Source organism: Amblyraja radiata, chromosome 23 (assembly GCF_010909765.2).
Source record: "Amblyraja radiata isolate CabotCenter1 chromosome 23, sAmbRad1.1.pri, whole genome shotgun sequence".
Taxonomy (NCBI): Eukaryota; Metazoa; Chordata; class Chondrichthyes; order Rajiformes; family Rajidae; genus Amblyraja; species Amblyraja radiata.
This window is the reverse complement of record NC_045978.1, coordinates 15,467,781-15,492,269: the sequence shown is the minus strand read 5'-3', so window position 1 is coordinate 15,492,269 and position 24,489 is coordinate 15,467,781. Positions and strand designations below refer to the sequence as shown.

The 24,489-nt window shown below is 40.9% G+C and overlaps 1 protein-coding gene across 3 annotated transcripts in view; it reads right to left on the bottom strand.

The window, feature by feature from the left end:
- Positions 1-12,860, bottom strand: part of fam210b (family with sequence similarity 210 member B) — a 47,367-nt gene extending 34,507 nt beyond the window's left edge. The window contains exons 1-2 of one of the 3 annotated variants that reach the window (XM_033041597.1): positions 12,772-12,850; positions 12,387-12,725 (exon numbers count right to left, since the gene is read on the bottom strand). In XM_033041597.1, coding sequence (XP_032897488.1) covers positions 12,387-12,581 — 195 coding nt within the window. In that variant the 5' untranslated portion in view covers positions 12,582-12,725; positions 12,772-12,850. Of the gene's footprint in view, positions 1-12,386 lie in introns of all 3 variants that reach the window. The other 2 variants (XM_033041598.1, XM_033041596.1) reach the window with 2 other exon arrangements.
- Between the last annotated feature and the right edge of the window lie 11,629 nt (positions 12,861-24,489).

The window sequence follows — 24,489 nt, the reverse complement described above, 5'->3', positions numbered from 1 at the left end:
CACATCATTCCCACCCCATCTTCCGAAGAGAAGGGCAAAATGCTCCCCTGACATTAAAACAAGCATCCGCCCACACAGATGAGCGCTGAAGTCAGATGGCACCCATTCACCTCCAGCTCATCTGTTAGCAGGCTCGGCAGTTCTCATCTCACAGGAACTCTAGACGGAACCTGCAATGTGGTGATCTATCAGCTGCTGCACTACGTTTAAATACAACCGAGGCACCCGAAACAGATCTCATACTGTCCTGTACTCACCAGACCTCCTTGGGAATTAAATAGGGATTTCAATTCATCTCAGCAACACAACAAATTCTAAACGTGATTCACTGAGTTTATAGATGTGCATATTTTAAATTGGTTTAACAACAGGTTCAGCGAACCCTCTTTTCTCCAGTAATTCAGTGATGTTGTCTTCTGAATCAATTTATACCGTCACCTTTAGTGACCTTCCTTGGCAAAAAAAGGCCCATAACAGGATTCCTTTTAAGGTGAAAACCTGATCTTTGGGACGGCACAGTGGCACAACTGGAAGAGCTGCATGCAGCCTCACAGCGCCTGAGACCCCGGTTCGATCCTCACCTTGGATGCCGTCTGTGTGGAATTTGCACATTCTCAGTGATCTTGTGGGTTTCCTCTGGGTGCTCCAGTACCTTCCCATATCCTAAAGATGTACGGGTTTGTAGGCCTTAATTGGACTCTGTAAATTACACCCAGTATGTAAGGAATGGATGCGATAACTTGGAACTAGTGTGAATGGGTGATCGATGGTCAGTGTGGACTCAGTGAGTTGAAGGTCCTGTTTTATGCTGTAGATTGCAATCTGTTCTCGATTTGAAACTTACAGAGTTTCAGTACATGCTCAAAACAATCATCCCTTTAGTACAGCAGACACTTCTCTCAACCATCTATGTACAAGACTTTGGAAACTTCAATGAAGTCCTCATTTTCTAAGGAGGAGCAAGACATTCCTGGACACTGACACTCCTGTTGCAAATTTTGCTTTTGGTCTTGATGTTTCTTCATCAACTAAGCAATCTTTCAGCAGTTTCTGAGATATTTAACAAGGGTACAAACAGTGAATTGTACACATAGATTTCATCTGTTCCATTCGATTATTACTCATGGAACAGATGAATCACAAAGGCAGTCTAATTAGTCTTTTAATTAAAGGTAAACGATGAAGACTTCAGACTAAATAAAAACACTTTTCAATGGAAGATGTCTTAAATTCTAGAAATGTTCTATGAAGGCAGAATTATTCAGTTATTAAAATAGTACACACTGCATTGAACAGTTTTAAAAATCAGATAAAGCATTAACTCCTGGAAATTATTTGTTCATTATATTTAAGCTGTGACAGGGTATTATTGATTGCACCATCATACACTCTTCCGTTTGGAACCCATAGAGATTCCTACAGCATAAAACATTGAACCTGCACTAACGACAGCCATGAGGCAAGCGGTTATAGTCATTGCATTCAGATTGCGTTCGGAATCTAAAGCTTCTCGTTTAAATGCAAGACGAGTCAGTCTCCAGGGTATGTCGTACCAATCTCTGCAAATAGATCCACTAAATTTTTAGGTGTTGTAATGTAGCTACATTCAAGCTTATTCAATTAACAGCCTCTATTAGTCTCCAGAGTGACTCACAAATTGACCTCTGCATTCAGGAAAGTACAGTGCCATTCCTTTGCTTTACCCAGGAGTAAATAATCCAAGTGCACTTCTTTACTGGGCAGAAGCAACTCAGAATCATTTCATTCATTACAAATTGACTTTGAAATTAAAAAAAACCCATGATCAGTCAGTACTAAATGTTTATTTTCCACATTAGACATTTAGTTTCTATATAGCAGTTTGATAGCTTTGAGCTAAACGTCTATTTCTCAAAGGGGAGTGCCTTAATTCCATTTCAGAAATTCAAGCTTACAAACTCGGCAAATTTTTCCACGGGGAATTCTGCACTGTCACAGGCAAGATCTTTCAGATAAGGCATTAAACTAAAGCCGAGCCAGTCTCTCAGTAAGGTGTAAAAACAGCCCGTTGTAACATAGAAGACAGAAAAATAGTAGCTGGGCCATTGGGCCCTTTCAGCCCATTCAATACAATCATGGCTGATCCCATATCTCAATACCTACATTTGGCCCTAACTACTTTACCCCATTTTCTAAGATCGCAATCTTTGGTACCGACCCCCAAGTCTGCAAAAAAAAATCTCCTTGCATCCAGCCTGTCAAGCTGTGCAAGGAGTGTGCATTGCAATGAGATCTACCCACTAGACCCTTGACAGCATTGATATGCAGAGGGATCTTGCAGTCCAAGTCCATAGCTCACTAAAGGTGATAGGGTGGTACAGAAGGTTCATAGCTCACTAAAGGCGATAGGGTGGCACAGAAGGCAGGTGATATACTTGCCTTCATTGCTACAGGCATTGACTATAAAAGTCAGGAAGTCTTGATACAGCTCTATAGGACTTTGGTTAGGCCGCATTTGGAGTATTGCGCACAATTCTGGTCGCCCCGTTACCGGAATGATGGTGTTAGAGAGGGTGTTGAGGAGGTTAACCTGAATGCTGCCTGGATTAGAGGGTTTCAGCTACAGGGAGAGGTTGGATAGACTTGGATTGTTTTCCCTCAAACGTCAGAGTTTATGGGGAGACTTGATACAATATAAAATTATGAGAGGCATAGATAAGGTAGACAGTCGGAACCTTTTTCCCAGGGTGGAAATGTCCAACACTAGAGGCACAGTTATAAGGTGAAAGGGGGAAAGTTTAATATAATGTGCGTTGCGTTTTGTTTTTTACACAGAGGTTGATGGAGCCTAGAAAGCATTGCCAGGGGTGGCGGTGGAGCCAGATACCAAAGTTGTTTTTAAGAGGGTTTTCATAGGCACGTGGAAGTGCAGGGGACAGAGGGATATGGATCCTGTGCAGGCAGATGAGATCAGTTTAGCTGGGCATCATGTTCGACACAAACATTGTGGGCCGAAGGGCCCGTTCCTGTGCTGTACTCTTCTATGTTCTATGTTCTAAATCCATGAACAGCAGCATAATCTACCCAATCTCCCCTCATAATACAATCTTGTCATCTCGGGTATCAATCTGCTAAACCTTTGTTGCTGAAAGTATATCCTATCTATGGGAAGAGGACGAAAACTACACACAATTCTGCAAGTGTGGAATTAATCGGAATTTATATAATGCTACTACTGAAATAATAAAAACAGGGGTTTTGGTCAATATTTATTCATCAAAATCATATTAAGTCTAAAGTAAAGTCTAATATGGTCATAAACTAAAAATATGTCTGTTGTGCTTAAATACCTTGATTGTGTGAAAGGTTGGTAGACATTAGGAATTGCATTCACTGGAATCATGCTTAGAGCACAAAGTGCTGGAGAAACTCAGCTGGTCAGGCAGTATCTCTAGAGGACATGGATAGGCAACATTTCAGATTTCACAATCAGTCTTTTTCAGACTCAAATATGCTGCCTGTCCTGCCGAGTTACTCTGGCATTTTGTGTTCTATGAAAGGTTGTCATTTCTTTCTTTATACACAAGACCCACCAATCCTGACATTGAATGGGATAAGAAAGTGCATTAATCTCATGCTAAACACCACCCTGCATACCAAACACTTGTCAAGCATTAACAGGGTAAAATTCTCCACAGAAATGCAGAGCAAGGAACAGTTGCAAACTATTAACAAAGTGCAAACACTTAATGGTGTGTTGCCAAGTTTGATTTACAGTAGAATGATGATTGGTTCCACTCCAAGTGGTGACGGCCTTGTCGCTATGCAGAACTTACTTTCAGGCTAACACACTTTGGAAAGCGACCTCGCAGACTAATCAGTGAGCGGTTTACCAAATTCTCTGGGGAAAAGCCCGCCCACATCAATCACCCCAAGAATTCCTGGTCCTCTTTGTTAGAACTTAATTTGTAAAACATCTTTGCCATTTGTTTTCTGGTATGGAATAAGTATACTCAATCTCTGTTCAAGCACTGGATACAAATTTACGACACACGTTCCTGGGATAATTAAATTAACATGGGTTGGAGGGTGCGAAAAGAGGAAAGATGTTACAAGGATATTACAGAACAAAGTGATTTATATTGTAAAACAAGACCAAGTTGTACATTTCTGACCTTGTTCATCAATGTAGCTTTATCCTATGTAAGTTGTTTGCAAATACTGAATCACTACAGTAATCGTGACATGGCATTTTTTAAACCCTTGTAGATTAGTGTCTCTGATATGATTTATTGCCATAAGAGCTCTAACCTTCAATGCTTCTGCAGGCAGTTTGTTTAGTCCCAATTATGATCAGTCTCACAAAACAGATTTTAGTAATTTTACCACAAAGCTTCCTTGAAATGCAGGTTTATGACAACGTTCATAATGTATGCACACCCAGTTTTACATTGACAAATGCGATGCTACATGTTTAAGTCTCAATGTTCACAAGAAACATTCCTTGTTGGCACAGATTTTAATTTTGCTTTTCAATCCTATACAGTTCCTGAACAACCTTCTTTAAAAACTCTGCATTGACCAACAATTTTATGGCCTTAGCTGGTGCAATTTCATCTTTGGTTAAGTATATATAGCTCTAAAGCAATAAACATGAATAGTTTCCACCCTTATCCCTAACCAGTCTGAAGAAGAGTCTTGACCCGAAACATCAACCATTCCTTCTCTCCAGAGACGCTGCCTGTCCCGCTGAGTTACTCCAGGTTTGTGTCTATCTTCAACATAAATAGTTTCTTCAGTTACTGACATCATCCATGATTTAAATAGATGTTAATATTAAATAATCCATTTTGTATTCCCTCTGGATGTTTCTGGGCCTCTGATCAAATCACAGTGAAGAGAGGTCCTTCTTACATTGCCTACTTAGCAAATGGGTAATTCTATTATTTTGGCAATCAAATGTTAAGAGGCCAGCCATCAGTTTGCCCGATCTCCTAGTCCAACAAAGCTTTGAACTTTGTATCTCTCAAGTCATCCTTGACTGATTGATTGTTGTACAGAGATATCATTTTAAAAAGTGGACCATAAATAGAATGCTCACGGTGAACTCATGATCAGACCGTACTGTGAACTGCTGACATTGTTCCTTTATGCCATCACCACTTCCAAACATCCCGTGTTGCTATCATTAAGCGTACATTAAACTGTTCAATCGGCTAGGAGATGAAACGGAGTATCAAATCTCAAACCCCAGTTCCCTTAACAATTACTAATGGTATTAAATGCATGAAGGAAATTTATAATCTGAATTTTAAAATTTCTTCTTGAACCATAGTCATACGTGGCTGTAACTTGCCATGATGGATTGATGTGCAGTGTGCAGGATATGTGTGAGGGTATCCTTATACCATTCAGAAATGTTGACTGCAGAGGACTTCCATCAGGTGCAATAATAATGGCAGCACATTGGTGCAGTTGGCAGACCTGCTTGCTGGTAGCTCCAATGACCAGAGTTCAATCTGATCTCCAGTGCAGCTACAGTGCAGTTTACCTGTTCTCTCTGTGACTATATAGGTTTCTCCTGGGTGCTCCAGTTTCCACTCACATCCCAAAGACACGTGGGTTGGTTGGCTGGCTAACTGTAAATTGTTCCTAGTATAGATGACTGGTGAAATATGTGGGCAAAGCACCAGTTTAGTATAGATGCATTTATGCCATTGATGTCTATGTTTGACTCCATATTGTGATCCAACAGGTCAAAACATTTAAGCAGCAGATGTGGATAGCAAATGTAATAGTCTCCTTTTACACCAAACACGTCAAAATCCAGTGAAATAAAAACGTGGAGACCTCTCCTGGTGGGAACGTGACAACGTAATGTTAGCTGGACAAACAGCGATGCTTCCTACATGTGCCAAAAATCAAATGGTGCAGTCATCTGAAGAAGTTGCTCAACTGGAAACAAGTTTAAGCAGCGTGCTTGACCCCTGTGGACACAGCTGCAAGAAGCAAGGGAAGGGAGACATCAAGCAACAAAAATACATGATGAGAAAAGCAAAGCCCTGAAGGTACCATCACCAATGACCATGATCGGCCTTAGGCCAATGGGATGAAAGTGCTGGACAAAGATAGACAAAAATGCTGGAGAAATTCAGGGGCGAGGCACCATCCATGGAGCGAAGGAAATGGGCGATGTTTCGGGTCTCACCCGTAGATGCTGCCTCACCCACTGAGTTTCTCCAGCATTTTTGTCTACCTTCGATTTTCCAGCATCTGCAGTTCCTTCTTAAACAAAGTGCTAGACAATGCTCCTTTTGTTTTCCTATACAGCCCTAGTTTCCTATTCAAATAATTTAGTCATAGAGCCATACAGCATGTAAACAGGCCCTATGGCCCAACTTGTCCACACCGACCAACATGTCCCACCTGCCTGCATTTGGCCAATATCCCTCTAAACCTGTCCTATCCTTGTACATGTCTAAATGTTCTTAAATGTTGCCATAGTACCTGCCTCAACTACCTTCTCCGGCGGCCTGTTCATTACACCCACCACCCTTTGTGTGAAAAAGTTACCTCTCATGTTCCTATTAAATCTTTTCCCCCTCACCTTAAACCAATGTCCTCCAGTTCTCGAATCCCCTACTCTGGTCAAGAGACTTTGTGCATCTACCCGATCGATTATTCTCATGATTTTGTACGTCTTTAATCTATGGCAGAGGGCAGTCTCAGGATCAAAAGCATTTATCTCCTTTACAGATAATTTATTTGTACTGCAGATACTACACAATCTCTTAAGGTATTATATCCTTGTTGGGAAAAATTAGAATGATCCTTCACTTTAATGCAGAAATTTATCATAAAATGGATTTACACATTTGTTAAAAATGGCAGACAAGGCTTGGTCATGCCAATGCATTAAACACTACTGACACGGTCATGAAATGTAAGTTGTAGCAACATATTGCAAACTATACCCCAGCCCAAGTTTTCTAACACCCTTAATCCTGTCATCAGATCAATTCATCCAAATACTGGGCCTGAACAAGCAGCTCTCTGTCTAAATCCAAAGCAGGCTCATTCGCAAACTTATTCCTTGACCTTTTCAGATGATCCCAGTGGTATGAATCAGGTCACACACACAACAGTGAGGAGCTGAGCTTGCTGAATGCATAAATCCTCTTCTTGTGTGTCTTTTCATCTTCACCACCCAGCCAAAGTTTTTTTGTTCATCAGTCGTGAAAAGTGGTAATTTTTTCTTGATTGCCAAGTTTAGACATTTTTTACTGCATTCCCATGGACTCGTCATCATTCCATTATTTTAAGAACAATCGTGGTGATGAAAGTTATCATGCAACAACTCTGGAATGGACCCGTTTGCAGAAAAAAAAAAAACATTTCTACTAATGTGATTACTTCCCATGAGACCACAGACTTTGCCCATCCCAAGCAGAAAGTTCATTTTTCTGATATTCCAGTCCAAGATGCACATTTAAGGGAAAAAAATGGCATGCATTTATTCAGCACCGTCCCACCTCTTTTCCAGGTTTCGCTCCCCCCACCCCTTCAATCAGTCTGAAGAAGGGTCCCAACCAAAAATGTCATCTGCCCATTCCTCCACCGATGTTGCCTGATATGCTGAGTTCCTCCAGCACTTTATGAGTTCCAGCCTTCACAGTTCCCTGCATCTCCACCTCTCATGTCCTCAGGCTTCCAAACACATTCATAAGAATGAAGAGCAGGTGAAGGCCAATCAGCCCCTCAAGCCTTCTCTGCTAATCTTCTAGCACAATGCCATTTTCTTGTCTTAAACCCATATCACTTGAGTCTTTTAATATCCAGAAATCAGTTCATTCTTAAATAGTCCGCTTCTTTTGAATCCGAATCCCTTAGTTTGAGATTCCCCAGCCAGGGGAAACATCCTTCTTGTATCTACCCTGTTAACTCCAGTGAGAATTCTCCACCTTTCAACAAAGTCACCTGCACATTACAAAATAGGAGGTCAGACTGGCTCAATTCCCCCCCAAATGTACCATTTTGGGAACGTGTCTGGTGAATTTTCACTCACAATCTTCACTAGATCTTTTTGAAATGCAATTACTTTGTAATCGGAAAAGCAAAATCCCTTGACCCACGTGACAACAGCCAGTTAATCTGTAATTTGGTTTTAAATTAAGTTGGTTGAGAGATGAAAACTGGCCAGGACCCTGCTCTTTAGAAAGATGCTGCAGGGCTTCTTGCACTCAGCTGAGGAGGCAGATTTGATTTGCGATCTCGCCAGCAGGTTGGTTGTGAAGAAATAACGAGAATTGCTGCAGAGATCATAAAGCGAGCTTTTGTCCATTCACTTCATATGCAGTTAAAAATTAATCGGACCAGCCATCCCCCCTCGCTGTGGACCTTTATAAAATTCAAGTGTACCTTGCCATATTTACTCAAAGCTAATTGCCGTACTATTACACAGCTCAACGTTGTAACTGCTCTAGCTATATTATGCAAGAAACAGATTTTCAGTGCAATTTAATCCTCACGGTGGTGTCTGCACACGTTTCTTCCTGACAGTAAAACACTTCCATTCATATAGTTCACTTCACAGGATATCCCAGAGCACTTTATAGCCAATAAAGCCTCCACCCACTCCACCCACCATGGAAAGTTACAGCTGTAATGTAGCCAGACAGCCAACTTGCCTCTAACAAGCTTTGACAAAAAACAATATTATGCTAACCCAGTGTACTCTCCTGGCGATATTTGAAAGGCCGATTAAATCTTGGAGAATTTCCCCTTTCTTTGAGCTGTGCCGTGGGGTCTACCCAAATGTCAGATGAGGCACTGATTTTAAAGTCTTGGCTGGAAGAAAATAATTTAGTTTAGAGATACAGCACAGAAACAGGCCCTTCGACTCACTGAGTCCACACCGACCATCATACACTACCCATATCCTACACACTGACGGGGCAATTTACAACTTTACCAAGCCAATTAGCCTACAAACCTGTAGGTCTTAGGAGTGTGGTAGGAAACCGGAGCACCCAGAGAAAACCCAGGCAGGTCACCCGTACAAACTCCGTACAGACAGCACCCGTAGTCAGGAGTGAACCCTGGTCTCTGGTGTTGTAAGGCAGCAACTCTAGCACTGTGCCACCCTAGTACTTGAGTACCAGCTCAGGTTAGTGTTCTGAGCTGACCCACATCACCTCTGAATCTGACAAAATGCTACAGTTGAGTTATGGCGAACACAGCTTAAGATACAGCTCCAACATCAAGCTTAGAGCCAGTGTTCCATTCCCGCTATAGTAAGGGAACATACAAATGCACTTTTCCACTACAGGGAAGGAGGGGTGAACACATAAGAACGAGGACTTCTGATCCACTTTACACTTCAATGCAACTCCATAAAGAGGGGCAGCTGGATATATAGAAACAAAAATGAATGTGATTCAAGAATATTATTCCAACTATAATTTGAGGAAAATAGGTCTTTCCCCTTAGCCAGGACATCAACATAGCTCTGATGTAAGAATGTATTATTTTTAAACAGCAAATTTCACAAAGTAATTCTAAACATTGTAAAATATTTTCCAAAGTTTTATCTTTGAGTCCTCTCATTAAGGTATTTACTTAACAGCTCTGATTTCTACAAAAGCTGAAGTCAACAAAACACAACTTTTCTCAGCAGGCCCTTTCAGGAAACGCTATACAGCTGTCAGCGCTGTTTATAAAAACGTGTTTTCCTACCCTTACAGTGTGTAATGCCGTGGGGATCAGCAGCCTTTAATAAAACTGTAAACAAACAAATTCAGCCAAGCAACTTATGGTTTCTGCTTCTGCACATGATTGGGGCCTTGCTTCCAAACACCTTCTCCAGCACCACCCCCACCCTCCCCAACCCCGCGCTTGTGCCAACGAGCAATCACCCCGTACACTAGCACCATCCGACACACGAGGGATCATTTACAGAAGACAATTAATCTACAAACCTGTACATCTTTGGAGGCTGGGAGGAAACCGGAGCAACCAGAGAAAGCCCATGCAGTCACAGGGAGAACGTACAAACTCTGTATAGACCAGGATTGTAGTTCATAGTCAGGATTGAACCGGGTCTCTGGCGCTATAAGGCAGCAACGCTACTGCGGCGCCACTGTGCCACCCTGTCGTCCAGTGCTGCCTGTGCGGAGTTTCCATGTTCTTCCTGTGTGGGCTTCCTCCTGGTGTTCCAGACAGGTGGCCTGGCAGGCTAATCGGCCTCTGAAAACTGCCCCTATTGTGTAGGCAAACGGTAAAATCTCAGGGTAGTTGATGGCAATGCGGGGAGAATAAAACAAGATTGTTGTAGGATTAGTGTTTCCGTGTTATATGACTCGCTGGGGGCCACGACCAAATGGTGACCTGAAAACAGGACCAGCTTTGAATTTTCACTCTGCCCCAGCCCTACAAGACAATGGCACCAACTGCAGCACTCCCACAATACAATGTGGTGCGGTCTGCAGGGGTAATCCAAGCTTCCACTTTGCTAATGTGCACATGCTGTATTTAGCCTCCAGAGCCCTGCAGGCATTAGGCTTTAAAGAACCTAATTCATCCCAAGCTCCAGAAGGATTTGACCCAGAATACTCCGCTCTGCTTTATCCTACAAAACCTGGGTCACCGTGATACAGCATGCCACAGCTGACTAATTGTTTCTGTTTAAACTCGGTCCCTGACCATAATTGTCATGTGACAAGGGAGGTCAATTTCATGGGCCACAAGTTTCATATGGAATTCCCTGTCATTGGTTAAATTATTTCATTCCTAATTCTCAATGGAAAAAAATACTGAAAAACTGGGACAGCAAGATGAATGAGCGAGTAAGTAATGTAAATAGGAGCAATAAGCCATCCTTGGATGAAAGATAGGAAGAACTCATTACATTACTTATCAGTGGAGCTCAGAATTTCCTTTAAGTAATAACATGACAGATTGTGAAGTCCCTTGTGCACTATATTATGTGGAATTATAACTGCATTAGATTACTCTTTCAAGATACTGTTTAAATTACATATGAACTTATGATATTATGGTTGTTATTACATCTATGAAAACAGAAAGCCTATTTCATTTCAATAATTTGCATATTACTTGATAGCACATGATGAACGAATAATATTAACATCTAAATTAATGGATTATTCTCTCAAGAAAAAAAGTTCTACAAATTGCTCATCATATCAAATGAATAAAAAGCATAAATTCTCATGTGATTCAAATGTGAATCATATTATCTCCACAAAACTAAATTGTAATATACTTTAATCTCAATAATCTTCATGGTTTTCGCCCTGCAGCTTTTACACAGGAAAAAGTAAGGTTTATTGGTTTGCACATGTCTGATCTGCCATTCTTCAGTAATTAAGGTCATTACCATTTAATCCGGTGCGTTTTTCTTTCCCCATTACATCATCCGTAAATTTTGGAATTTTAAATGTTTCAGATAACCTCTATGCCAAAGCAGCATACTTCACTACTTGCTCAAATTTTTTTTTAAATAGCACAGCACTCTACTGGGAAAGTTTCCATGATCAGTAGTTTACAAGGAAATACCCTTCATTTTTCTGCTGCAAAGAATTAATCCGAAGAATATGATTTTCATGAGCCGTCGCACTACATACCCTTTAGTCGTCGACAGCTGATATTGATTTCAGAAGATCTTAAGTTTAAAAAATCCGAAATCCAAGATGCAAAATATAATACAAAAAATGTTTTCCAAAATATTCTATTACTTTTGTAATTGTTTGGAGGATTTGTTGGATTATTCTCCTGTGTAAACAGTTTGGTTCTATTTTAAAACAGTGAACTAAACCACGCCTTAATATGCCAAGTCTGAGCAGCCACACCTCCCATTCCCTTTATATTTCAGGCTACTGAACTGACGGACTGTGAAGGGATTAGGGAGATGTCCTCAGATTTATCTGTGCGCTTCTTGCAACCCGCTAACACAAATCCAACCGTCTCCCTATTGACCTTGGATCAGCTAATGCGCAACATTTGACAACTAATAAATACCACCCCGAGTACTCAGCCGCGCATTCATATGTTTTCCTTTTCTTTTGCCTTCTGTCGCTTTAACATTATTTCCAAATTCAGCCCGAAGGCGAGGAGCTGGAAGCAATATGGAAATTGTTGGAAGCACATGTCTGACTTTCTGCTCAAAGATCGATCCGGCCGCTTGTACAAAAAAAACAAAACAACTTTCCATCCCGAGGTTCACATGGTGAACAAACAGCAAAGAGTTTAAGACCTTTAAAAAAAAAAAAATCAATTCCTGGTGGCCAGCGGACCCCTGCCTAAAAGGCAGGCGGCGGAGTTATTCTAGCGAGAGCTTTGCAAGGATTATGATGGGAAGATTACAAAGCCGACACCGCTTTTCTCACCGTGTACAGTCCTCTGCATGCACCGATGCGGGCGGGCAGTGTTGCAGCGCCCGGTGGCTGGATGTGGGCTCGCCGGCTGGTGGGACACGCTCCCGTCCTGACAGCTGCGTCGATCCAGGGGACGCGAACTCCTCTCCCCAAACACTTAAGCAACATCAGGCTCTGCCTGGTCTGCAGGAGAAAGTGTGGGAGCATTGCTGCCCGCCGCTCCCCCCCTCTCTGTAGACAGGCGCACAAGTTGTTCCTTTCTGTTCTCAGCTCAAACACGGTAACAGTGCCGGTCCCGGCCAGTGATCGGGACACCGGGCTCTCGCCGCTCACTGTTGTCTGTCTGTCTGTCTGTGTGTGTGTGTGTGTGTGTCTGTGTCTGTGTGTATCTGTGCACCGCCGCCGCCGCTCACTGTTGCGCTCTCTGTGCAATGCCACCGCTCCGCGTGATTCAGCTGTTGTCAGTTTCACACCAGTCCCGCCTCTCCCTTCTCTCTCCTCCCTCTCTCCCCTTCTCTCCTCCCTCTCTCCACCATCCCCTCCCACCTCTCTCCACCATCCCCACCCCTCTCTCTCCACCTCACTCCTCTATCCCAACCCTCCCCTCTACCCTCCTCTCTTCTCTCCCCTTCCTCTCTTCTCTCCCCTTCCACCCTCCCTCTCCTCCCGTCCCTTCATCCCCTCTTTCCCTCCTCCTCCTCTTCATCCTTCCCTCCCTCTCTCTCCTCCTCCCGTCCACCCACAGGGAAGAGGGAAGCCCGCAGCCAGCTGCACCATTGGCTGCCCTCTCTCCTGATTGACGTGGGCATGTTTCATTGCAAACCTCGCACCAAGGCACCGACAGTCGGTAACAAAAGTACAAGGCAGCCGTTGCATTTACATTCTGTGCATCCGATCCACTTTAAATGCTTATTTACTACCCAGACCGACTTTTTAGGTGAAGCGAGGGAGGCCAAAGCTGCAATTAACACAGTGTTTATACAACAGCGCGATATTTACCTCGGAAATAAAGGACAATTGGTCCCGTCGCGGCCCAGATTAAAGCAAAGTGCAACAAAAGTTCTCTTGCAGAACACTGCATCACAGGTCAGGGACCTCTTGCACGGAATATATAATGGTCATCAGGAATGAAATCTTGTCACATTTTTTCCCGCCTCGCCCTCTTTGTCGCTACTTTTTTACGTGTGAATAGGAAGGGTATTAACACCGTCCAATAGGTCACCTGTTCGGGTTGCATAGTTAATCCGGCTCATGGGACATATACATTACTGTTTCTAGTGCACCAAAGCAGGTGACTGGGGAAAAGCATAGTGGGATTCTTAGGTACACAAAATTGCTGGGGAAACTCAGCGGGTGCAGCAGCATCTATGGAGCGAAGGAAATAGGCGACGTTTCGGGCCGAAACCCTTCTTCCTTAGTTTAGCTCAAAGATCTTATAGGTTTAGCTTGTCTTAAATTTAGGTGTCTGAAGAAGGGTCCTGACCCGAAACGTCAGCTATTCATGTTATCCAAAGATGCTGCCTGAGTTACTCCAGCGCTTTGTGTATTTTCTTAGTTTAGTTTAGTTTAGAAATACAGCATGAAAACAGACCCTTCAGCCTACCCAGTTCACGTCTACCATCGATTTACACTAGTTCTATGTTATCCCACTTCCTCAACCACTCCCTGCACTCTAGGGCAATTTTACAGAGGTCAATTAACCCACAAATCCGCACATCCTTGGCATGTGGGAGGAAACCAGAGTACCTGGAGAAAACCCAAGCGGTCACAGGGAGAACGTGCAAACTCCACGCAGACAGCACCCAGGGTTAGGTTCAAACCCAGTTCTCAGGTGCTGTGAGGCAGCGGCTCTACCAGCTGCGCCACTGTGCTGAGGGTCAACAGATCAACAATGATCCTGCTCACAACGTATGACTCATACAAATGAATAACTTTATGTAGGTACCTCAAAGCAGATTGTAAGTATCACCATTACTGCCTCCATAAAACCCTTCAAATATATTGTGTAGGAAAGAACTGCAGATGCCAGTTTAAATCGAATGTAGACACAAACTGCTGGAGTAACTCAGTGGGACAGGCAGCATCTCTGGAGAGAAGGAATAGGTGACGTTTCGGGTTGAGACCCTTCTCTTCAAATATATTGGCAGATTGGACATTCTGTGAGGATGTCCTCCCTCATATCAACAGGTTAGGTTAATTATTGTCACGTGTACTGAGGTAGAGTGAAAAGATTTGTTTTGCGTGCTATCCAATCAAATCAGATAATACTACACATAAATATAATCAAGCCAAACTCCTATAATAGGTAGAGTGAAGGGAAAGATACAAAGTGCAGAATGTAGTTCTCAGCATTGTAACACACCAGTTCCAGAGACAAAATCCAATGTCTGCAATTGGGCTGGGGTGAATGGAACAGTACCCTAGCTTATGGAAGGAGCTTCTTGGTCTGAAGCTCACCAACTTCAATGGGACCATGAACACACATCTATATACCTATCTCCTGAAATGAATACCCACTGCCAAACTGCATCACAGCAAGAGATTTCCAGTAGGATAAATGAGACACTACAATAGTGTCCTCAAAGCGTCATTGAAACAAATGTTTTATCCTTCTTAGACATGACAAGAACTTAGGCCTGACACCATTCAAATTGCTAGTGAAACCTGGGAATGTGCAAAACATTTGTAGTCTCCCTAAATAGAGCACGTGTTGGCTCTCAGCACAATGACCAAAAGTTTTTTCGCAGAGGGTGGTGCGTATATGATGAGGTACCAGAGGAGGTAGATGAGACAAGCACTATATCAACATTTAAACACATTTGGACAGGTACATGGATTGGAAAGGTTTAGAGGAATATGGGCCAAATGGGCCAAATGCGGGCTGCTGGGACTAGTGCATCTTGGTCATCATGGGCACGTTGAACTGAAGGGCCTGTTTCCATGCTGTGTGACACTATGTGCACCACAATCACAGCGCAGACTGTACTACATCCCGATAGAAGGCAACAATTGCGGATACTTCACAGGACTTGTTGTCGTCTCAGAATCCTCTACCACAAAGATGAAGATAAAATACATAATAAACATGACTTTAAAAATCTAAAACAGATCCATCTTATTGTCATCCAAATGGGGGTTGAGTTTTTTTAAAGAAAACATAATGAGGAAGCATGTTTGGTTGTCCACCCAGTAAAGACTTGCCATTTCTAGGCCCATGTTATGTTGGCACGATTAAATCAATCTGTGGGGACAAATGCTGGGCATTCGTTTTTTAACTAAACAACTTGGTTATACAATTTGAGATGTGTATTGTAGTGTACAGGATGGTACTGAGCCACAAGGACTGGTGCGTGCCTGAATTCACTTGATGTCAACTCTCACTTTGTAATGTTCTGCTTTCTCAACTGGCTCACATCCCAATGTTCAGGCCTCTGTGCCACAAGTGACATTAAAGCAACATGAAGGTTGTGCCTACACATCAGTGGAGTTTCTTGCTGATATACTGTATGTTCAATTATTTCAACATTGACAATTGGTTCTTATGTATTTCTTCCAGTCTTGTGTACTGCATTTATTGCTCATGATATGGTCTCCTCCAATTGGAAATTGCACAGATAGGGTGACCGCTTTGCCAAGCACCTGCATTGAGTACACAGTGGCAATCCTGAGCTTCCCGTTGCTTGTCACTTTAATCCCCCAACCCTCTCCCACTCTAATCTCTTTGTCCGTGGCTCCTACATTGTTACTGCAAGTCCAAATGTATACTTGTGGAACCAAACCTCATCTTCTGCATAGATTGGAATCAATATTGCATTCATTAATTTCTATTTCAATTCACCAAATAGAAGTACGTTATTTTCTCTGGTTTATCTAAACTGTAATATGTTTCTGTTTTTTACTCTTCACCGGTATAGCCTGATTTTGGCCTGTACGTTTCACAATTTTTTCATGTTCCTTTGTCTGCATTCTCTCTCCCTCTCTCTCTCCCTTGTGATTGCCGCATTAAAATATCGGCCACATCGCTTCATTCACAGCTATTCAACTAATCATAGAAACAAATAACCATAGGAATTAAGAGCAGGTTAACCCATAAAACCTGCTCCATCATTCATATCATCATGCAAAGTCAGCACCGTTACTGCTTTCTCTGCATATTACTTGACCTCTTTGTCTATCAGAACATGAGTGTAGCAAATCGGAGCAGAAATAGGCCATTCAGCCCCTCTACCCTGCTCTGCCATAGCTAATCTTCTTCAGGTCCCTTCTCTTCTTCTTCGCCAGTTCTCCAATTTCCTTATGTTTCACAAGTGTATTAATTTCCTTCAAAAATCCTCAAATCTAGAATACAAAATTGCCAGGATAGAAAATTTCACAGGTTACCAACCCAGTTTTAAGTGAGTGAGCTTATAACTTCATCCCTCATTTCAGGTCATCCCACTGATGGAAGCATCTACCCATCGTACTCTCTAAGGATCGTATATAAAATCACTCCAGATGTTACTGAACTCCAGGGAATTGAGATGTACTTTCTTTACCCACTCTTGAGAGGACAACTCACTCATCCTAGCAGGTGCCTTTGTGACTCTCTTTTGGCATGCTTCCAAAACTATGCACAGTATCTACGTGTGGCCAATAAGAACTATATATAACTCCATCTTCAATATACTTAAAAAATTGGTATCCTATGGTACAGAATTTCATTCTTCATCCAATTTTTAGATGAAGGTGAAGAAATTCCTCCTGATATCAGTCCTAAGTGACCTACCCAGTATCATGGTTCTGGACTTCCACACTATCTGAGATATTTGTTTTAGTCAGTCTAGTTACATCTGGATGTTATATGTAACAGTGAGGTCCCTTCTACATCTGGTAATTTAACAAATATCATTCCTTTTGTCACATCCTCCCTTCACATGCCAATCCTGCATGAATCAGTCTCGTGAACCTTCCCTCCAGAGCAAGATAGGAGATCAAAACTGCACACAGCTTGCAAGTTGTGGTCTTTCCTAGTAACCTTTGTATTGCTGTTTATCACTCATCTAGCTGTCTCCACCTTTCCCCTTCCCTCTCTCTACCGGACACGATCTGCTTTTTGTTTGTCTACCTCCATCTATCATCCACCTGCTTCTGTTTCTCAACTCCAGCCTGCCCTCTTCCTTACCTGGCTTGATCTACCTATGTTCCTTCACCCCTTTTTGGCCCACCGTCACCCCCTTGCCCCTGTCCCACCAATCCTCCTCCTCCCCTTTTTTCCAGCCATCTTCTCTCTCCACTCCTAATCGTAAATCAGGGTTTTGATCCAAAATGTAAAAATTATTTTGCCACCACAGATGCTGCTTAATCTACTGAGTTCCTCCAGTTATTCCAGATTTCAGCATTTGCAAACTCTTTTGTCTCCATTCCTCCTCCTGCATTCAATTCCTCTGACTATGCAGTCAAATGTGCCATTTGCCTGCATGCGTACTTTCATCAATTGGTGCACAAGGGCATTCAGGTTTCACTGCATCTCTATTTTCCTAACGTCTACCGATAAAACATGATGGTTACCCTGGTCGCACCACATCAAGGATATTCGCCACTCTCCCTGCAATTTAAAACTAATCTGTTTTCTTCCTTTACCAGTTCCATTGAAGGGCCTTCAACCAGAAACATTGATTCTGTTTGTCCATCTACAGATGCTGTCTGACCTGCTGAGCATTTCTAGCATTTTCTGTTTTTATTCACAGTTCAGGAATCATAATTTTCAGCAGTCTTCTGATTTACTTTAAAATGTTACCTATGACATTGGATTCTTTATACATTAAACTAAAAATCTTAACCAGATTGTCAGAAATCCTACAGATCATTGGTCCTGGATATATTCAATAAAAACCCACAAGTGTCTAAATCTGATATATTAATTATAACAAATAATGCTTGTTAATTAAAAAGTATAAACCTTTATTAAGTCAGCAGAATAGCTGCTTTTAATGCCACCAAAGTCTGAAGTCATGACCTATGTGTATTCTCAACTACAAGGCATTCCATATTGTGAGCTGTTTATACGTCTTGGCAAATTCAGCAGAGAATGGACCATAACAAATATCAGTGAAATAAAGTGTATCATATAATTTCACAGTAGGAAATATTTTTAAATTACCAAACTTTTCTGAACCCTTTCATTATAGGGGAGCACGCCAGATCTTTCCTCAACTCAGCATCTGTCCTTGACATCATGACCAAGAAGATATGTTCTCTTGAATAGTTTGCTTCCTTCTGAGCCTGAAAACTTCTGTTATTGAAGTTGAAACTTGCAATCAAAGCTGTTAGGCATTGTAGGATAACATGGGTCCAGATTGAATCAATTTCATTGTGTGTTTTAGCTTAATTGATAAGCCATACAACTTTCCCTCCGCAATCAAAGGAACATTCCTATTCATCTCAAAAGAATAAAGTTCATTTTGTGGTTTACTCCATCATTGTATCAGCCTTTTGTTCATTGATTATCTCTTCCATTTACTTACAAATGAAATCATTTTAGAAATGTGGATTACATTTGTGCAAATTAATCATTTTTTCTAGGATGATTAGGGGAGTGTAAAATTGAAACTTTAGTGATTTGTTTCAAAATACTGGTTGCACCAATACTTCAAAACATAGAAACTTAGAAAATAGGTGCAGGAGTAGGCCATTCGGCTCTTTGAGTCAGCACCGCCATTCAATATGATCATGGCTGATCATCCAAAATCAGTACCCTGTTCCTGCTTTCTCCCCATATCCCTTGATTCCAAAGAGCTACAGTATATCTAATACTCTTTGGCAAACATCCAGTCAATTGGCCTCCATTTCCTTCTGTGGCAGAGAATTCACAACTCTCTGGGTGAAAACATTTTTCCTCGTCTCAGTCCTGAATGGCCTACTCCTTATTCTGGCAATTTTGTATTCTAGATTTGAAATATAACGTTATAACCATATAACAATTACAGCACGGAAACAAGCCATCTCGGCCCTACAAGTCCGTGCCGAACACTTATTTCCCCCTAGTCTCATCTACCTGCACTCAGACCATAACCCTTCATTCCTTTCCCATCCATATATCTATCCAATTTATTTTTAAATGATAAAATCCAACCTGCCTCCACCACTTCCACTGGAAGCTCATTCCACACAGCTACCACTCTCTGAGTAAAGAAGTTCCCCCTCATGTTACCCCTAAACGTCTGACCCTTAATTCTGAAGTCATGTCCTCTTGTTTGAATCTTCCCTACTCTCAATGGGAAAAGCTTATCCACGTCAACTCTGTCTATGCCTCTCATCATTTTAAAGACCTCTATCAAGTCCCCCCTTAACCTTCTGCGCTCCAAAGAATAAAGACCTAACTTGTTCAACCTTTCTCTGTAACTTAGTTGCTGAAACCCAGGCAACATTCTGGTAAATCTCCTCTGTACTCTCTCTATTTTGTTGACATCCTTCCTATAATTGGGCGACCAAAATTGTACACCAATTGTACACAAAATTAAATGTTATTTAATTAATGTCACTAACTTGTATCGGAGATCAGTAGCAGAGCTGTGAGAGGAATGTGGCTCATGAAGTGCATGGAATATACCCCTGATGTACATTCACTGTGAAAATATACATCTAAAGCACAGGTCAAGGGTTAAAATTAAGCTTCTTTGTTCTGGATGAGGTAAAATGAACAGGAAAAACATATCTGGTTTGACAGGAATATAAATCGGTACAGGGAAATGCATTTAATTATTATGGACATTTTCATTGGCGTGGGAAGATAAAGTTTGCATTCAGGCATCTAAAACTTGTTTAGTCTTAGAGCCTTTGCATATTGAATTATTTTATAAAGCCTTTCTTATTGAATTATTTTGCCACATACCAATGTTATTATTCATCAGTGATGCCATTTTTGCTGCAGTGTTCATTTTGGTGACTGGTTTCATATGAGTGCAAAACATTGAATCCCTGACGATACAGACAGCAGATGGCCAGGGGATGAATTACAGATGTGTTTTATGAGGAAGATGCCATTCTCTCCAGAATTGGCCTAAAACTATATTTGTACTTCATTCTTATCTACAAGATTTTTGTACTCCATTCAAAGTTGAATTTCTTTGTGTCTTTTGGCAAGATCCCCTCACCTTTTGTAGCATCCGATGCTTTCTTAAAACAGAGAGCAAAATGTTTTCTAAAGAATAAATTTGGTGCCTGAATAGACTTAGAAATTCCTTTGTTCATACTGGAAAGCCAGATAATACAATTATAGAATGATGCAGAACAAATTGAGGGCATTCCGTCCATCATATCTTCATTAGCTCTTTCCTCACAACTCTAAAAATCCCCCTTTCATGTATGCATCCAATTTTCTTTTGAAAGATGGTACTGAATCGGTTTGTATCATTAAAGTTGTGACATTAAAGTTGAATTGAATTGAATTGAATTGAATCCCTTCAGGCAATGCATCCCAGATCATTGAAACTCATGTAAAATTGCACATCCCTTGTGATCTCTAGCTCTCCGTCACTGTAGGTAGCTTCTTTTTTAATCTGTCAAAAGTCTCAGGATCATGAACAGGCAACAAATTATAATCCCCAGGCTAAGAACAACCATTTCAGTTTCTCTTTATAATGTACAGTACCACTCTTTCAGAAATCTTGCCACTACTTCCTCTATGACCTTGACATACATGTACTTTTGCCCAGTGTTCAGCTTTGGCACTAATCAGGAACTGTGGTCTAAACAGTGGTTTTACAATGGTTAGCATATCTATTTAGTTTTGTACTCAGTGCCTTAATTTACAATGCCAGGGAATCTATAATGCTTTTTTAACAGCCCACTTACAGTAAATGGTTCAACAACTGTTCTATATTTACATATCTGCATCCTCCCAACTCCTTACCTGCTTCCAAACCAAAGTGTTCCCACCGAAACTTCACCAATACCTCTTCTCCAGATATGATGCCTCACCTGCTGAGTTGCTCCAACATTTTGTCTCTATCTTCGGTATAAACCAGCATCTGCAGTTCCTTCCTGCACACATGGTTCTAGCTTTGCTTATTATAGCCTCTCTGTTGGAGCTGGCTGAGTAGCTGATAACCTGAATGCTAGGGATGGTGGCCTGACAGTAGCCTGTTTTTCATAAACTTGGAGTCTTTTGCAGAGACATGATTGATGGTAATTTCCATTGCTTGCATGAGATGCTTGCTGTAGATAGTTAAAATCTCTGGGGTATACAGCAGGGCGAGAATCACTTCCACATGGTAGACTATGTTTTATGCTGGGATTAGGGATTTTTATTCAATGTCTGAAGACTGTGCTGGTGCACTGGGCGTGGTGACGTACTTCTTCATTAATGTTGTGTTTTTACTGAGAAGTGGCTCCCATGCCATCTAAAGTGGTCCATGTATAATATTTTGTTGTGAGCCATTATTGTAAGGTGCCCTGATGTGCAGCAGTGCAACAAGTTACCGTGTATCTCCTGTATCTGTGAAATGCAATTTACTGAACTTAAAAGAGTAGTTCACGTTACACAGAGCCCACTAAATTGTCCCAATATCCCCCTTAATATTGTTACATTTTCTCTCTCTTTAGGTAATGTTCTCTATCCCACACAATCTGTTGTTATTAACTCTTCCATGACAAACCCATCTGTCTCTAAAAACTGACACTTCATCTCCAATTTTCCTGACACCAAGTATTGATGTGCACCACCTCCTCAAATTTGTATTCTTTTTCCCCAGAGAATCTGTTTCATTTTCTCCATTCAGGTTCCTGCTACAATAATAAAACAATAAACCCAAATTACAATTAAAACAATATATGACTTTGGAAAAGTCGTTTGTCCCTCCCCGTCTTTCTCATCTGTTGCTTTGACTGCTACTAACTGTACCATTACCCTCCAATGCCTTTCTACCATCCTGCTACTGGGTGGGACCACTGTAGCTGGGTTTCATTGTTAGTTGCAGTCTATGTAGCCCTGGAATACCTCTTCTTATTGTTAAGGTGCCACACCTCTGGTGTTGCCAAAGGATCTACTCCTGATCTTTCCTACTTCTCATCTACTTGCTTTCGTTCAGAGTCATCATCCAAAAACCTAGTTTCACTTTCCATGTAATTCCTGATAGTTCCCATTACTATTTCAAATACTTTGATTCCAAATTTGCCAAGAATAATAAGGAAGGGGACGTCTAGGGGACTAAACCTGAACAGAACCATCATAATTGGGTATCTTATTTGATCCAAAGCTGTTGTTTGGATCTCATATTCATGCCTTCATTAAGACCCCTGAAATGTTGTCCAAATCTAACTCTGAGTCTGATCACCTGATGTGAAATAATGAACCATGAATCTGTTTCCTTCAAGTCTTGCCTTTTTCAGTACACTTTGATGCATTGCTATAAATGAGAGGCTATCAGAACCCTACTGATAACTTGTGTAAAGGCCCATTTACTCACCACACTTTGTGATCGCTCCTGATGAAGCAAAGTTTACATTTAACATTTCTCATTCTCATTTTTAACTCACCCCATGGCCTTGCACACCCGTATCCCAAATATATGTAATCTTTAACCCCCCACAAGCTTACAGGATATGAATCCAGGTTCTACAAATTCTGGCCTCTTGGTCATCCATAAATTTAATCACCTCACCCATTTCAATCTCTGGAATTTCTTCCATAAAGGCCATTGCTTCTTTACATGTCCTTTCTTTTTAAGACATTACATTAAAAAAACTATTTTGTCAACCAAAGTATTAGTTACTGGCCTTAATAAATTCACATGTAGTTCAATGTCAAGTCTTGTTAGATAATGATTTAAACTCTTGGAGGTTTTGCTATGTCCAGCTAAATATAAATTGTGATTAGATAATAGCTGGTTAAGTTAATACATTTGTATTCCAAGTCTGCCCAACTTTTAAGGGCTATGTACAGGAAAGTAGGATCGAACTGATTGTTTTATCATGTTCTTTATCACAAAATATCAATTGTCAGGGATGGAAGTGCAAAGCAGCCCTTTAGATAAATTGCAAAGCTGTAAAGTGTTTTCATGATCAACGATTTGTTAAGGTACCAAAGAAAGGAGGACATTTCAGAAGGATTGTTAATGTTATAAATTGGAATCCATGAATTGCCCAAGTAGCTGATACTGTTTTTACTTGATTTAGTATAATTGGAATAAGAGAGTCTTAATTTTAATTCATTTAGTAGTTAACAAAGTTTCTTCATATATTGAACACTGAGTGATTTGATGAACCCAATCTCTTTAAATCCTATGCCAACATTGACAGAATACTCAGCCAAATGTATAAGGTTTTATTTTAACTTTGTCAATTCTCTCACAATGGTACACATATTGATTACACTTGAAATTCCAGTTTGTGACTGTACAAAGAGGCCTTTATGCCACATTATGATGTTATTGCTGACCAAGCAGACCTTATTTCCTTGTATGATGGACTTTGGCCTCCAGATTTGGATAATTTCTGCTTGTGCAGGCAATTGAATTACATAATTAAACATTACTTTGATAGATGCTAGTTGGAGATAACTGTAATTCATTCCCTCATCCATACCAAAGAGGACTGCATTTTATTTTTTGTGTTAAATAATTTTACAATGAGGATATCACTCCTCCCATGATTGCTCATGAACCTGATATGTTTCAATGAATATATTAGCATGTTAATTATTTTTAAAGTGTGCTCCCTTTACATCTCACCCTTACAATGCATGGCTTTGATTTCATGTGAAGTGCAATTATTTTCGAAGCGTTATTTCCATACCATACATCACAATGAATTAATTTCTAACTGCTGTGAACTTTACTTATGAATCTTGGCATGAATAACCAGAGAGAAAGCATATAACTGGGAGTAATGCCAATTTTATGTGACGTGTAAATCAATTATAATTTCTTTGTTTAACTAACTGAACTTGTTTCCTGAATTCCAATCCTATTTTAGTGCTAAAGTTGTGATTTCAAAATAGTGAATGTATATTTGTAATGCAGAACCATTTTATATTAAATACAAGTATCATTCTTCCCATTCACAAAGAATATTTAGTTTTCAACATTTGATTTATACCAAACTAAATGAAACCCTGATAGAGAATATTTTAGCTACA